This window comes from Sabethes cyaneus, chromosome 3, assembly GCF_943734655.1.
Source record: "Sabethes cyaneus chromosome 3, idSabCyanKW18_F2, whole genome shotgun sequence".
Lineage (NCBI taxonomy): Eukaryota > Metazoa > Arthropoda > Insecta > Diptera > Culicidae > Sabethes > Sabethes cyaneus.
Window position 1 is genome coordinate 74,375,845 of NC_071355.1, and position 16,655 is coordinate 74,392,499.

Consider the following 16,655-nt stretch of genomic DNA (forward strand, 5'->3'; position numbering starts at 1 on the left):
AGTTCCTAATTAGAAATCCAAGTGTGAGACCACGAGACCTGAATGATGCAGAACGAAGACCTGCAGTTGCCTCCACCGACACGGACCACGTCTTGCAGGCAATCGAACGAATTTCAAATTTAAATTGAAAATTCGTATTAGGATCGGTGCGGTAATCTGATTTGTGTGTCGAGCCCAAATTCCCAAATTTCATAGTCCCAAATCCCTGGCCATCCTGATCTAACTGGAAATAAGGTGGATTAATAATGTTTAATCTCACTGACTTGGTAGTTACGACGTTGAATATGAGACCTACTATCTTGGAGTTGTCATCAAGGTTGTTCTGCACATCATATTGTGCAAAAGCAAAGCAAAAGCAAAGTCTTGGGCTTAAACCGTCTTTAGACATTACCCTTCTATATCAACAGACTTTGCAGCCGGCTGTTAGAGTACAGGAAAATTACGGGGCCAGTGTAACAATCCTACTGACTCTATCTAGCAAGCACCTCCTAGCCGAGATTCGAACATACGACGACTGGCTTGTTCAACCAGCATCGTACCTCGAAGCTAACTGGGCGGCAAAGTCAAAAGACTCCAGGGTAATCCTCGGTCTGGTTCACTGTCAATGGTTCCAATTAAAATCTCGTCCATCACAACGAGGAGCAGTTGCGGTGACAGTACATATGTAGCCTTATGTCACTCCTGCAGTAACACATATAGGGACCGACAGGAGGCCATCGCGCAGCAATTTGCACTAAAACAATGAGATAGACTACTTTATTAGGAACTCAGCTACGCCTTAGTACGCCCCAGATGTTTTCATGTTTCGGTCGAATGCTTTCTCGAAATCAATAAGTACCAGAAGAAAACAGGTTAGAATTTATCAGAAGGCGGAAAACGACAAGCAGAGCTAATATTTTCTTCGCACGCTGAAGACACGAGGCTATTTGCTCCGTGTCCCAAAGAGAATATGCGTTAGGCAATTATATGGACTGGAACGATTTGTTCCGTGACCTTGAGAGCATGAATTCGGTAGCGCTCCGGCAGAAAAAGAAAGATGAAACACACAAAACTCGACGAAGGTAACATTCGACTGAGAGAGAGCAAATCGATTCGTCTTCTGTGCTTTGCCAGGAAAACGCCGAGAATTGAGATATTTTGCAGAGCACGACAGAAGCCTGCGAAAATTTGCCACTAGCGGAAGGCTGTAAAAAGTAACGTCGTCATTCATCAGCTAGATATTTGACCCTGGCTCTCTAGTCCTGCTTACAAGATTTCCTAACAGCCCTCCTCAGCTTGGCGTATCATTGACGGACTGCTGTCTGAGCTGATCCTTGTTTCGCTAGGCTGTTAACAAGCTTATTACTCTCGTTTCCGCAGTGTCCAAGCACCCTGAATAATGAAACTTTGTTTTGGCGGGAAAGTTCCCTTAGTTGTGCTGCACTCTTAAACTAATTTGGATGCACACTTCCCAGATAACACAAAATCGTAATAGAAAGTTCACATTAAATCGTTTTCAGGCCAATTTCAGATTGGAATTGTATAATGATTAGAGTATGTCAAACGGAAGTGAACAATAAGTTGTTTTGCAGTCGTGCGTGTCTTCATATACAATTCATGACTGTGAATTATAAAGAAGTATAGACGATTGCAGCATTTGATTATATCTTAATCATATATTCAGGAGTATTTAGTTGCGTGTTTGTTATAAAAACTACGCAAAATAGAATTACAAATAGTTGTCAAAATTCTCGCACGTATATCGCCTCCAGTTTGGTGCATATACGTTCTTATATGGCGTGAAATATAACTTTTTCGTTCAGATATGATTTCGTATATCTCAGTTGCAATTGAGATATACAAACCAAATGGTTTACTGGGTTAGTGGGCTTGAGAGTCAGTCGTATCCAGGCTGTCCAGAAAGATACCTGATTTTCGGCTACTACATTATTTGAACTTCCACTTCTGTTTCGTGGCAGAATCGACGAGTGCACTCCATAGACTCATAGTAGAGTGATAGTTTCGATCCTTGAGCTCTGCTCTGCAAACTGCAATATACACAGCATATGTTAGGGTTTTTTTCTAATTCCCGTCGTAATAAGTAAAGCCATTCTAATTTTCATCATTTGTTGGATGGATTTAATGAATACTCCAAAAGTTCTTGTGCTGATTTGACTAAAACATACTTACCTTCCGATCCGTTCACTTTGAAATCACTGAAAAGCGATTATTAAAGCATATTATTGAAATTACGCTACTGACTTTATTGCTAAAATTTGTCGTACCGTACCGTAAAATCCGTCCATCAAAATTTTTCATCGTCCGAATTGAAAATCACAACAATGTTTACGAATCTAACGCGCATGTATTTGTGTAGGACGGCATGACAAATGCTATTCTACAAAATTTCTGCAGATCAGGCAAGTTTTCCTAGCTGTAGAATAACGATAATGCCTTGCGTGAGTTATTTTCATTTATGAATGACGGAAATTAAAACGATTAGTCGACATTGTCTTCTTCGTCGCACGAAAAAACGTAGGAAATTTGGCTGGTAGGACTTCTTTAATGATAAAAAGCATTTAAATAGATCTCAGCTCACTCTGATTGATCGCGTATGATAGACAACAAACTAAAATATTAGGGAATAACTAGTTTTGCATTGTGTGTCATAAAAATGTGATATTTTTAATAGTTTGTGTTGGATAGGACGAGAATAGGCAATTACGACGATGTAGCAACATACCCTACCTTTATTTTATAACGGAAAAATGAAGGAAGTTTCTGTCGGGAAAAACTTGAATCCGATCGGGAAAATATCGGGAAAAAGTCGGGAATTTTTTTCAAGAAGTTCTGTGGCCACCCTGGCTTTGCCTATAATCTATACCTATAAAAATGGATTTCTGTCTGTCTGTCTGTCGGGATGTTCCTTATAGAATCGAAAACTACTGAACCAATCGGCGAGAAAATTTGTATGTAGAGGCTTTTGGGGTCAGGGAAGATTCTTATGATGGTAAGTGACCCCTCTCCCCACTAAGAGGGGGGCTCCCATACAAATGAAACACAAATTTCTGCATAACTCGAGAACTAATCAAGCAAATAGAACAAAATTTGGCATGGGGGTGTTTTTAGAGACAAGAATTTTTTCTATGGTGAATCGAAACTCCTCCCCTCTTTAGGAACGGAATTATGACCACTCCCCCCGACAATAGTGGGGGGCTCCTATACTAATGAAATACAAATACCCTCATATCTAGAGAACTAATCATCGTCGGAAACACCGGCCACTGCGGGGGGGGGGGGTTCTGCACCCCGTAGAGATCACTATCTAGGTTTATTTATTTTCCTAGATCTACTGACCTTTATTACTTTCCTTCAGTTGGGTCGAAATGGTACTTTCTACAAAAAGATTTTCCGTGAAATGGTACATCCCGCGTAAGATTTTTCGCAAAATGGTATTCTGCGAAACTCTATATTCCGCGTTACGGTCAACCGAGAATTGGTGTTCCGCAAAATGGTATTCGGCGAATTGTTTTGTAATGATGGCGAATATTTAAATGCTATCCGCTTTATTTTATCAGGCTAAGCAATGGGGGAGTTGTTTTCCATTTTACTGTGAGAAAAATTTGTATTTTAAAACACCCATGAACTCCTCCGAAACTTGCAAAACTCGAGATTGCGATAAAGATCGTCCGAGATTCAGGATTTATGTACAACACAGTTTAACTTGTGGCAATACGAAGTTTGTCGGGTCAGCTAGTGTATTATAAATATGCAAATATATATGGAAAATGGAATATAAATTGTACAAATGGAACAATCTCACCAGCATTCCCCAATACCGAAGTACGTGTTTCGTTCGGACTTCCATGTCATCCGCCTATCCTAATGATTGGATTCATTCCGTTACGATCTTTCATGTAGTCAACCGTACAAGCCTGATAAACACAACGGTCCAGCACCTGCGTAATACACTAACAAAATGAACAAGTGCTGATCCTCACATCCACACACGCACACGCTCAATTAAGAAAAGCATTCATTGGAAAAACTAGAAGAAACACATTCTCCAGTTTCGAAAACAGCAATTTCAAACGGAACTAAGCGCTACGTACATCGTCTTACGTGGTGCAGTGTGTCGTAAATCACAACAGGGTATTTGAACTAAGCGACCGGTCCATTTTGCGTCGTAAGAAATGTCATACGCAGAAATACTGGAAATACACTTTGAGAGGAATAGGTTTACGGAGAACACATTCGCGTACCAACCGATGAACGTACTGACTGGATATCTAGAGAATATTGAAGATAAACCTTGACGATTGTAACAATTTGGGTTTTATTACACTCTTATGATGGCATTTAAGACCAAAATTCGTCTTGAAAACCACCATAAGAGTACAATAAAACTCACATTGCTGCTTGGGATGTACCATGCGCTACCATTGACTTACATTTTCATACAAATTGCATGTTAAGTTTTCTCAAAAAAGTTACTCAGACTACATGTACCAAGCAGTGCAGTGAAGTTGAGGATCAACAGGACTACACTATGGTGTGAAAGGTTAAGCTCAAAGCCTATGGCCGATAGGATAGTGAAATTTGCTCATAAGCTGGAGGATATTAAATCTTGTTTTACATGATTTGCTCCAATGCATAATGCTCTCCATTCTGCTTAGCAAAATTATTTACATCAAACATAACAAAGCAAAGCAAGTGCTACATTCCGCAGTTGGAACTTCACCTTATGTTTCTGTACAGAACAATTGCGCTGCTAGTGTTACGATCTTATTGACTCTTAAAGCCTCTCCCAGTCGAGATTCGAACATACGACGACTGGCTTGTTAGACCAGTGTCGTACCTCGCGGTCAACTGGAAGGCTTAGTGTGCCTAGAAACTTGTATGATGAATTACCACCAATTAATCAAATGTTATATGTGAATCTATAGACTCCTGGGTATGGACCTGTCATTAGAAACTAATGCCAGTTACTCTACGTCCGAGTCCAATCTCAATAACCAATCTTAGGATTGTAAATTAATTCAAAACTCTGGTTATGAGATTCGAATACAATTGAATGTTACATATTAGTTTGTGTTTCAGTTAATACCAACTGATTGACATAAAACTAAACAACCTTCATGTTTCCAGCGTCTGTATTGCCTTCTGTCCGGTCGGCCTGAACAACCAGATTTGTTGATTCGAATATCTGCCTAGTAGATATCTGTGCTAGTAGTTTCCTCCTGTGCTATATTAGAGTTAGCTCACAAGTTCGCCCTGAGCAAAAAAAAAAGAAAAAACCTTCATTTAATTGTACAACAGCAATACCATAGAATGGCCTCCATCGAAACTTGACCCTTTGCCCGAAATTACCACCGCCACTGTGGCCGCTGGTGGCAAGCGAAAAACTGATTATTTGGTGCCGATAACCACACCTGAATTCAATTCAGTTTGCTGCCAGTCAATAGTAGCAACAGCAGCAGTAGCACACCACCGCACCGGATTGGCCAATTTACAGGAAAAAAAAAAAAAGAAAATGAAAAGCATCTTCCACATTTTACTGCCCGTATCGAATCTTACTTTCTCGCGTTATTTCTACCGTTTGGTCGCTGCGCTGCTCCGCTTCGCGTTTTACCAGTTCACACCATCCGTTTTGGCGGAGAATTGCGGGATTTTGGCCGGGGCTTCGAAATTTTCCACTTCTGTGTGCTAATCTGACGATTTGTGTGGCAATGGTTTCAGTGCCAGTGCGAGCTTCGTGGTTGAAGGCTCGTGCTCGCAAACTCCGAAATCGGCCGAAAAAATAAGAAACAAAAAAAAATCGTGGTCTTCTTGCCTTGCCTTGCCTTGCCATGGTGGATCATCATAGGAAGTGAAAGAGGTGTCCTTGCCACAGTAGTGCTGGTTGTGGCTGGTTACCCGTCACCGACCGACGTCATCGCAAACTATGTAATAGGTGGCGATCGGAATCTACGTTCGAGCCGGACGAGCAGGGCGTTCGCGACATCGTTGTCGCCGCCGTCGTCGTCGTCGTCGTCGTCTTTGTGGTCACAACACGCGCTCGTCACAATTATCGGCGATCAATTATCCGCACGACTGTTGGCGTTCCGCGTGTTACGTGCAACATACACCCAGACTCGTATCCTGCGCGAGTCGTCGCACTCATTGAGCGATCGACCAGTTCAGTTGACCAGTCAACAGTGCCTCTCGCTGCCGTCGGGTACACATTTGGACGATTTTCGCGGCTGAGTACGGTTCGGTTTGAGTTTTCTTCGTGGGGCATCGCTGCATCGCTGAACCAGAACAGGCCAATTAGACACTATATTTACACACAAATTTTCTCAGTCGGAAAACTTCCAAGTTCAAATCAAATCAACTAACGAGTTAATTTTCAGTGTTGCTGCAGGGAATAAACGGTACATCTAAAATGACCGAGCGATAAGTGTGTGCACTCTGACGAAAAAAAAGTAAAAATTTCCTCCATAATCATCTGTGATAAAAGTGCAAAACAGCAGTAAAGGAAGATTTCAATAAGTCACAATAAGTGAGTGTATGTGTTTGCCCGAGTGTATGAATGTCTAGTAAAGTACTGACCCGTGCGGATTGGTATTGCAGCAAGTGTTCTGCAAAGCGAAAAGTGCTCTTCCAAAATCTCCTTCGGCGGGCGCTATGATATCAGTGAAACGTTGCGCAGCCACCAATATCAGTGCCAATCATCATCACCATCATCACGCGCATCACCATAATCCACCGCAGCACAGTCATAATCACGGCAGCAATCCGAACTCGCCAGCAACGTTCCAGATTCGCAGCAGCAGTGCAGGCCGTGCTGCCAGCCATCACAGTACTAGTGGCAGTGGTAGTTCCAACAATAACCGGCTGATTCGAAGCCGGAACAGTTATCAACACATCGGCGCTGCTGCACACAACGGCGGCGGCGGCGGTGGTGGTGGTAGTGGTGGTATAGCTTATACGAACGGCGGTTACTCTTCCGGCGGATTGTCCGGGGGAGGACCGACCAACGGGTATTCGTCGATTCTGACTAACGGCGGTAGTGGCGGAAGTTTGTATCACAGCACCAGCAACAACAGTGTGCTGGGCTCGAAGAGCCGAAACATTGGCGGTGATATTTACGAGTTTGATAGTTTGTTTCTGGTGCCAAAATGTGCTCTGACCTACGATAAGGCGATGAGCCTGCGGAAGGACCTGGCGGCGTACGATTTCAACATTCGGATACTGGAGGATACCCCCAAGGGGAACGTTTGGATATGTAAGTTTTGTGACTTGAGAATGGCGCATTATCTTTTACAGCTAGCGGTATTTTATTGAAAGGTGATATGTTTATATTGAAAGTTTTCAGACGACTAAACTCAATTTCTGTCTCTCTATGAAACATTGTTTTGGATAAAGCAGAACCAAATGGATTTCAAATGAGGCTACCGATTTTGGGAGTACGACCAAACCAAAAACAATTTCTTATTTTTTGGAACAACAGCAAGATTGTCAAAAATTTTAACATAGCGAATTAAATCGGAGATCTTTTCCGACGGGAACTTATCCTCGATTGGAGCTATGGTGTGTTACTGTGCCAAGAAATACGATTCGAAAATACTATCAACACTTTAATTACCTTTTTATCTAGCAATAAACTACCGGCCTGAACTATATAGTATAGTTTTCCTTTGTTTTTAAATGAGCTGTTTTCAAACGTTTGCGCGAATAATGTAAGTATATGTGCAAGCGACCGTGTATGATGGATTGACGCAGCTAGCCTTTTTCAGTTCAAATCGTTAATGAATTTACGACGAGCTAATGGCTTGTCATTTCCGCAGCAATTTCTGAAGCTTAAATTCGAATTCCTATCAAATTTGATCGTGAGAGAAAAAAAAACACATTTTAAATGTTGCAGCAGCAATTGTTTTGAAATACTTTCCGCCATTTCGACTTTTATTTTGCGCCATGCCCTCCATGATTCCGGGAATATTTTGCTTGTAAATGTATAACTACAATTAGATTATTTTTATCAAAACTTACCAGCTTCAGTTTGATTCCTGGTCGTTTGTAAAATTTATAACTTGTCCTAAATACCCGCTTCGCTGGCATCCTTAGCAACAGCATGTTATCTTTGTTGGTCGCTCTCAGATACCCTCAATATACATAAGTCCAGCTATGACGACATACACATAAGTATTCTCGCACCAACGTGACCAGCCATTCAAATGCATACCTTTCGTATAGTGGTGGAATACGAACGCTATGCATAACATAAATAGCAGGTCGTTCAGTCATACCTCCGATTGAACAGCAGAACGAATGCGTTCTGATTTTTTTTAACATCTTTGTTTCGATCAAGTTTCCTTTGCAGTTTGAAGCAACGAATGACTGCATAACAGTCAAATGACTAGCAGTTACCACACTTACGAAAAGCAACCGCGCTATCGTATGATTCAATACTACAAAAAAACAACCTCTACATGTGCATGGAAGAAGTCGGTCGGACTCCGTCCAATACAAACGTACATTTTGCTTTCGTCGGACCGACTCCGGTCGACAAACTTTTGCTGTGGATAGCCGATTTGGAGACAAAAAGAGAAACGAAAAAATACGTCACCATATGCTCCCAGTCAGTTCGCATTTTACACTCTTCAATAAGAACGCAAAGCGGGAGAACGACTATTAGCTTCCCTTGAATGGCCAGATGGATTTTGAGCCGGTAGCGGCGCAAACGGCAGATTGAAATGCTCGTCTTCAAAGCGCAAGTTCAATGCAGAAAGCGTATGCAGTCACAGTCAACGCAGTCACAGTCAACCTTAGATCCCTTTTCAACCCCTGAATGTGACACTTCATGCTTCAACATATCGCCAGAAATTGATCGCTAAATTCTGAGAGAAGAGAAACATCGATAGATTATGTATGTGTCTTACAAAAGTATGGGCCATCACATGCTTCACATTAAGAGTGGAACAAAACAGCTTAAATAGTTTTATAGTAAAACCATTTTCAAGCACCTAAGCACCCATAGGTCATTTCACTCAACTGAATCGTACGTCGTCTTGAAGTCTATAAACAGATAGTGAGTGGTCTGTAGAAATACATGATATTTTCTTCCATCTAGTTTTGCTTTAAAATAATTCTCGGGAACTTTTTCAAAAGAACGTATGTAAAATTGAGATTTTGGTGTTTGGTGTCCCCCTCTTCGGATTACTACGGCGATATAAATGTTCATAAAATATTTTCTTAAAACTTAGCTCAAGGCACACGCACAAGTCTTTCACACAATTGTGAGGAACGTGCTGCTCGAGCCAAAGATGCTGACACTTGATAACACTTAGTTAACTAATGCGGTTCATGCAAAGTAGCTGTATTAAAGTGAAATTGTATCGCCTTGATAAGCGGCAGAGAGGAGACACAAAGAGAATCTCTAATGCCACTTATATCCCTTTTGAAAAAGTACCTGAGAAATGACCTTCCTTCATACGAATTGACTTAACTTGATGAACCTAATTCCTGCAATTTACTCAACTATTCCCTGGGTCTTTCCGATTCTTTTGGCACCGTGTACTCACCGTGTTACTCGCTCCAGTACTCCAGGTCATCTCATTCCTATTATGTGAAGCAAACACCATCTTCGCAGGCCGATTACCCGGCATTTTTCCCGCATGTCCTGTCCACTGCACTGTATTGGTGCAGCCACCTTTTCAATACTGGGTTTTCCGTAGAGTTGCGCAAGTTCATGTTTCATTCTCTACTTCCATACTCCGATAGACTCCTGGTGGTCCGTTAGGCTGCCACAGATCGTTAGTATTACTTCGTCTCTTGAAAACTACTACCACATGCAGGAACTCCTCGAGCGTTATCCACGTTACATGGTCGTAAAGAACAACTGGTTTATGAACATCTTATCACTTGTACACTGTGTACGGGAACTCCTCACGACTGCAATCGCATGTAAAGCCGCGAATTACGCTGATAATACGCCTCCTAATTTCCAGGCTGGTGTCATTATCCGCTGTCATTAGTAACCTAGGGTAAATAAATATGTCAACTTCCTTGAACGGATCGACTTCGAGCGTTCGGCTAACGTCTAAGTGCATCGGTCGGCCTCGGATCTGCCAGCTGGAGTGGTTAGAGCATTCGCGAAAAAATGATTATTTAAATCGATGAACATCCCCCATGAACATATACTATTCACCTGCCTCACTAATAATGCATCCAATGGCTTTGAATTTTATCATGAGTTTGGTCTATGGCCTAGACACCATATGAACTAGTTTAATAGAAACCCTCTGCCCAAAACGCCATCACTAAAACCAAAATTAGTAACATTGGTCAACAAAGTCACTCTTTATCACGAGTATTACCCCGTTGCAAACATCGGAATTCGTTTAAAAACTGAATATTGAATATTGAGTGTGCCCGATTTAGCGGGTATAGGATGCCCGGGGACACCAAAAGGTGTTCAAAATAATATCACCATGAAAAGAGAATAGTTTAAAGTAGTGAGTAGTGTTAGTTGCTTTAGAATCAGCAGGTGTTATTTCGGAATGTACTACCTCTGGCCAGTCGGAATGTACTTTGTTTAGGACGTATTTATCTTCAACCCAATCTTCCTTGTTTCGAACTTTGACAATGTCCCGATAATGTCCTTTTTATGGACAAAGGAGACGAATTGACTAGATTTATTAAAAGTCTTACCCGGATTTTGGTATTCGCTTGGCTCATACCTCCCTGTAGTGTTGAACAGCCGACTAAAGAGATCATCACCTTGGTCAGGTCCCATGTAGGATTTGAATGAACTTGAAAATCCACCCGAAATCCGCTTGCATCAGTCTCAGCAACTAGTCTGTTGCGAGGAAAGCTGTTCGTGTCAAGGATTTTCCATAGCTCTTTGCAGTCGATAGTATCGTATGCTGCTTTAAAGTCGATGAGCAGATGGTGCGTGGGGACCCTGTATTCACAGCTTTTTTGTAGGACCTGCCAGAGCGTAATGATTTGGACTGTCGCTGCCTGTTCTTCAACAAAACGATGTCAGGTCGCATTTTTTCACAAATATGTTTAACAATTTTGTGAGAGTCTGCCGAAAAAGTTTTGTGAAATCACTTTGCAGGCGACATTGAGAAAGATGGCCGCGCTATAGCCTAATGAGCTCCGCTCTGATGCGGTCCTTCCCAGCTGTTTGACGACATCCTTAACTTCACTTATTGTTAAGGCTGGCACTTCTTCCACGTTTGTCCATCTTTCGGGTCTCCTTACGATCTTCCGTGAAGGTAATACGCTAATCCGCTAATTGCATTCCACGTGCCCGAAGAAGTTATTTGCTACGCTGTTGATAACTGTTTTGATGGCGTTCCAACAGTCCTCGAGCGGGACTTCGCACAGTTCGTCCTCTTCCGGCAGCCTGGCTTCGAACGAATGCGTATAGTTTTCGGCGACGTAAGGCTGCTTCAGCCGTACGAGATTTAACCGAGGTTGACATAGGTATCGAATATTGTTCACTTCGAAGAGTTTTATGCATATCTTAAACAACACCAGGCAGTAGCCCAAGTCAAGTTCACTGTATCGATAGTACCTGACGAAGTCAAGGATGTCTAAAAAGTAATGCTAGTGAATCAAAATAATTGATCAGTGGTTTTCATGTGTATTTGTACACGAGTTTTTTTTCTAGAAGAAGATATTGCTATCGGTCATGTTCTTGGAATGTGGCAAAGTCGTCAAGACCTAGGCCTATTCCGCTAGTCCGCTGATGTGCGCTGAACCTTTCAATTACCGATTTTTATTTCTTTTCCTATCCGACCTGAGTATTGAAATCCCTGACGACGATCTTTATGTCATATTTAGGATAGTGGTCTTTGTCAATATCGAAACTTCCGAGGTCAGGGCGGTACATGTTGATGATGCTTTTGTTGAAAACCGGGTGCTCGCTTCTCAACCTGCACATTCGAGAACTCATTGGCTCATCGAGAACTACCCAATCATTCGTTTCTGCATCTCGTCCATCACCACCCCGCATCTGTGTATAGTCGTAGTTCTGGTAGATGGTATGACCATCCCTGACCGTGCATACCATTGAGTTTTTCTAGCACGCCTTACACAGAGCTACGGCGTCAAACTTACGGTTCTTCAATACATTGAAGAGCACTCCATTACTCACTTGGAAGTTGAAACCCCAGCAACTCCGGGTCCCGAGCTTCCGATTATTCTGACTGTTTCGGTTTGAATATGGTTCTTTTTCATTCTTTGCGTAGGTATTGATTTGTTGTGGTGAGGGCTTGCAAAGCCTGGGGAGCAACCCTCTATCTCGTCAGACAAGTTATTTATTTATTTATTCATTATTTAAAATTCAACTGATTACCTCTCATTGAAGCCGATGTATGGGTAAAACCAATTTGAGTTGACACCATTACAATCATTCTCAAATTGGCATAAAAACACATCTTTTTCACACTTTTTCCACTCATACAATGCATTTAAAAATACAAAACAGAGTTACAATATCACACTTAACCTAATATATCACAGTTCAAAATTCTATCTTTAAACTTGTCAGTTGAGAGTGTGAAGTTGAAGAGATGATGAATACGATTAAAGGTACGGCACATTGCTTGAACTGGTTCGTTGTTTCCGTATAAGGTGTGATGAAATGCGAGTCGCAGGAAGTCTAGGGCTCTAAGGTTTCGAGGCGCGACGTTAATGTTCAGTAAAGCGAGAACAGCCGGCGCATCGATTTCTCACTTCAGCAATTTGGCGATGAAAATGGCTTTAGAAGTATTTCTTCTTTTAGCCAGGGTGTCAACATTTCGCAATTTACATCTGTCTTCATAAGGTGACAGATTTATCGGATCAGACCAAGGGCACAGATCTTAACGCATGTCTGAGGAATCTGCGCTGCACGGCAATTCTAGATATCCAGATTTGTGTGTACGGGCTCCACACTACAGATGCTGTGTCAAGAATGGACCGTACTAACGAGAAGTAAAGGGCTCGCAAACAGTAAGGATCACGAAAGTCTTTAGCTATGCGCATTATGAATCCCAAGTTATGGTTTGCTTGCGCTATAATGCTGGAAAAGTGATTCTGGAAAGTAAGCTTGGAGTCAAGTCCACTCCCAAAGCTTTGATACTCGTCACACGTTCCAGAATAGATCCATCAATCCTACAAGCATATAAGATTGGAGTTTTGCTTCTGGTAAAAGAGATGACTGAACATTTGGGCACGCTTAGAGTGAGGTTATTCCTATGACACCAATCAGCAAACCGGTTTACCAAATCCTGCAGCTGCTTGCAATCCTTCACTGATCCTATATAAAGGAATATTTTTAGGTCGTCCGCATATAATAACTTGCATCCAGGTGGTATTACAAAGCATACGTCGTTAAAGTAAATGAGAAACAGTACCGGTCCCAAATTACTTCCTTGTGGAACTCCGGGCATGTTGCAGAAGCTACTTGATTCGGTCGAGCCATGCTTTACAGAGAGATTACGATTCGTTAAGTAAGTTTGAAGCTAGCAGACGAAGTCATTTGATGCTCCTAATCGATATAACTTTCGCAGCGGAATTTGGTGGTCCACGCGATCGAAAGCAGCTTTAAGATCAGCATATACCGTATCAACCTGAGTAGCACATTCCATATGTCGGAGGCAAAACGAACTGAACGGTAGTAAGTTTGTACTTATAGAGCGCTTTGAGCTATATACGTTGAACTTGTCTAGTAAATAACGCAGGGTAAACATCTGATCCGTCGTGGAGCAACTCTCACGAAAACCGGGAGATTCTTCGTGTATTGACAGGAAAATAGTCTGGTAAGTCAGGTCGTCCGTGGATTGCCGGCTTCTAAATGACCTGACATTTAATGTTTCCTGACTAGCAAGTTGATCTAAGGTCAAGGTTTAGACAATGCTGCGATAACCCATAAAGAGCAGGGAAGACGGAAAACTGTTAAAAAACTGTTAAGAGATGATTACGAGTGTAATGGAAACATAGCCAAGAGCCCGTCGATTGATCATGCAATCGACGCATTGGAACGCAATTTTATAGATTCCATTTTTATCATCGTCTCTTTGAGTCGTTGATGCGAGCTGTGCCTTCCTAGCCTCGGACGTCTTATCGGATCAGATAAAATGCCTGTGTAGATGTTGATTGCTCTTTTCTTCCAGGCAAAGCAAAAATCATTAATATTATCGAAGGCTCCCCCAAATGTCAGCTCTTGATCCGTCAATTGTGTTTATAAACACTGGGCGGGTTTCGCCAGCAACGCAATTTGGGCTGAGCCATTTCTGGCGACAGTTTTAATCCACCCACCATATTTACCAGACTTGGCGCTGTCCAACTACCATATACATATTTCTAAAGTAGTGTGCATAACATATTATTTCAAAAGATGTCGGTTTTCGTTACATTAGCTAGTAATATGTGTGATTTAAAATTGGTAACGTGTACAAATCAATTAGTGGTGCAAAACCACAGGCAAATTTACACGTCGCACTTTGAATTTCGTGCCAAACAACACATTCGATTACGGTGGCAAAATTTCCACTGAACAGTGAAACGTTTACATGCGTAAACACCGTCTAATCATTCGGTAAGCAGAGTTGCATCAGCAAAAAAGAAATGCTCCCGAAGAAAGATAGAGATAATATCCGTGGTCCACATCAACCGCGGCAGTAACATGGTGGCAGCTTCCAAGTTTGGTCATTCGCAGCGGTGATCACCGTCCCGCTACTGGAGGCTGCTCCATGCTGAGTGCGGTACGGATTGGCTTCGATTGGCACGCGAAACTCCGTAACTAATTTCCATTTATCGTTCAATTTGCCCTAATAGAAAGAGGCCTACCGACCGATCGAAAATGATACATTGTTCCAATTAGTTTACCTACTCATTTGAAGTTGCAAAGAGAGATCGTTACATAAAACTAAGCAACCAAAGAAGAACACGTCGGTGATTTTCCACAAACGGACGTTATTAAAAGGTACATTTTCGCACATTAAACAAGACACATCGTTTTCACTTTCTTTGTTCTTATTTGACCGTACCGTGTTGCAGCTACTGGACAAAAACATCAAATAAATAGCAATTTTACTGCTGCTGCGCCTTGCTGGCTGGCGGTGCCACTTGATGGACAGTCAGTCGCGCAGGATTACCCGTCGTTTAACATACACGCGACGGGGACTGATGGACAGCCGCCGAACGGGCGGACGTCGTCGTCGTCATCGTGACAGCAGCAATGCGTGGTGCGCTCTGTGAATTGTCACTATTTGTTTGTTTTGATTAATTTCTTTCCGGCCGACCCGACGGCCGGCCCGGTCGTAATGTTCCCTGGTATTATGGTTAGACCTGGGATCCCGTCCTGCTGAGACTTCCGTCGCCCGCTGTCTTCTGAAAGCATGCAAAAATGCTATTATTTAAGTATGCGCGTACGACATTTACATGTTATGGCTTTGACACCGGAACGAACCAACAACGGCGGCAGCAGCAGCAGCAGCAGTAAACGGTGTCAGTGTCCGAGTTGGAGCTGTCACTTTCCCTTCGGTTAGTCTCCTCCTGGCTTTGGTCAACCTTGGGATTAACTTTTTATTGCTGTTTGCGATGACTTTTAGTACTTCTATGTTTGGTACTTTGCTGAATTCGTGTCCGGAATGCACACCCGGTGAGATTGAAGACTATTTTTCCAATACATCATTTTTTGTGTGGCAAGAAACTAACTGCGTTTTTTCTTTGTTTTTATTTTAGGTAAGTGCAAAACTCTTCAGAGGAATTCGGATAGGTTTTTATGTAACATTTATCGTAAGTACAGTATATTTATCCCAATCAGTGCGTTATCCAGGACGGCACCAAGACCATGAATATGATAGGCGCATTGTAACAAATGTTGTAGCTAAAAGCTATAGGCTTATTTTTACGGTGAAAAGAGCTGGCGAAGCATTTTGAGATGCTAACGATAAGCATGTTACTCGAGCACCAATCTTTAAATTTATCCACTAAGCGTTGCAGCACAATGTAGTTGGAGTCCATCTTAATTACTTTAAAGATTTTTACGTCGTCGGCATAAAAAGATTGGCAGCCAGGTGACGAGAGAGCCGACAGTTTATTTACAAAAAGAGAAAAGAGCAGTGGTCCAAGGTTACTTCCCTGTAGTACCCAAGAGATTGTTGTAGAAAAAACCTTGGGCTTAAACATCTTTCTAAGACTTGACCCTTCTTTATCGACAAACTTCACATCTGACTCTATCTAGCAGCACCGCCTAGCCGAGATTCGAACATACGACGACTGGCTTGTTAGACCAGCATCGTACCTCTAAACCAACTCGGACCCGATCTTTACAATCAGCTTACGCTGTGTTAGGTACGAGTGTACGGTCTGCTTGCAGAACGCAGTGGAAATTCCCCTCAAGCCTTGCAAGAAAAATACCGTGATCCACCTGATCAAACGTTGAAGAAGGTGAACCAAACTCGGAAAGGCTACATACCGAAACCTGACATGTGTAGGGACGAGGGAGGGAATCTAATTTCAAACGAGCGCGAGGTGGTCGACAGATGGAAGCAGTTCTTCGATGAACACTTCAATGGCGAAGTCGCAGAAGGAGGCGGAACGGAAATTAACCTAGGAGCACCCATGGAAGATAATGTCCTAGCGCCTGATCTTCAAGAAGTCAAACGAGAAATCGGGCTGCTGAAGACCAATAA

General features: G+C 42.3%; 1 protein-coding gene across 11 annotated transcripts in view; it reads left to right on the top strand.

Annotated features, from left to right (window-relative positions):
- The window catches only part of LOC128744355 (MAP7 domain-containing protein 2), a 366,494-nt gene that overhangs the window by 192,605 nt on the left and 157,234 nt on the right, over positions 1-16,655 (top strand). For 9 of the 11 annotated variants that reach the window (XR_008412384.1, XR_008412385.1, XM_053841291.1 and 6 more), the window contains one exon: positions 6,372-7,246. The exons of the other annotated variants lie outside the window; for them this stretch is intronic. Coding sequence is in view for 7 of the 9 variants with exons in the window: in XM_053841291.1 (XP_053697266.1) it covers positions 6,646-7,246 (601 nt within the window). In the remaining 2 variants the exon portion in view is untranslated. The remainder of the gene's footprint in view (positions 1-6,371; positions 7,247-16,655) is intronic. 11 annotated transcript variants of the gene reach the window in all.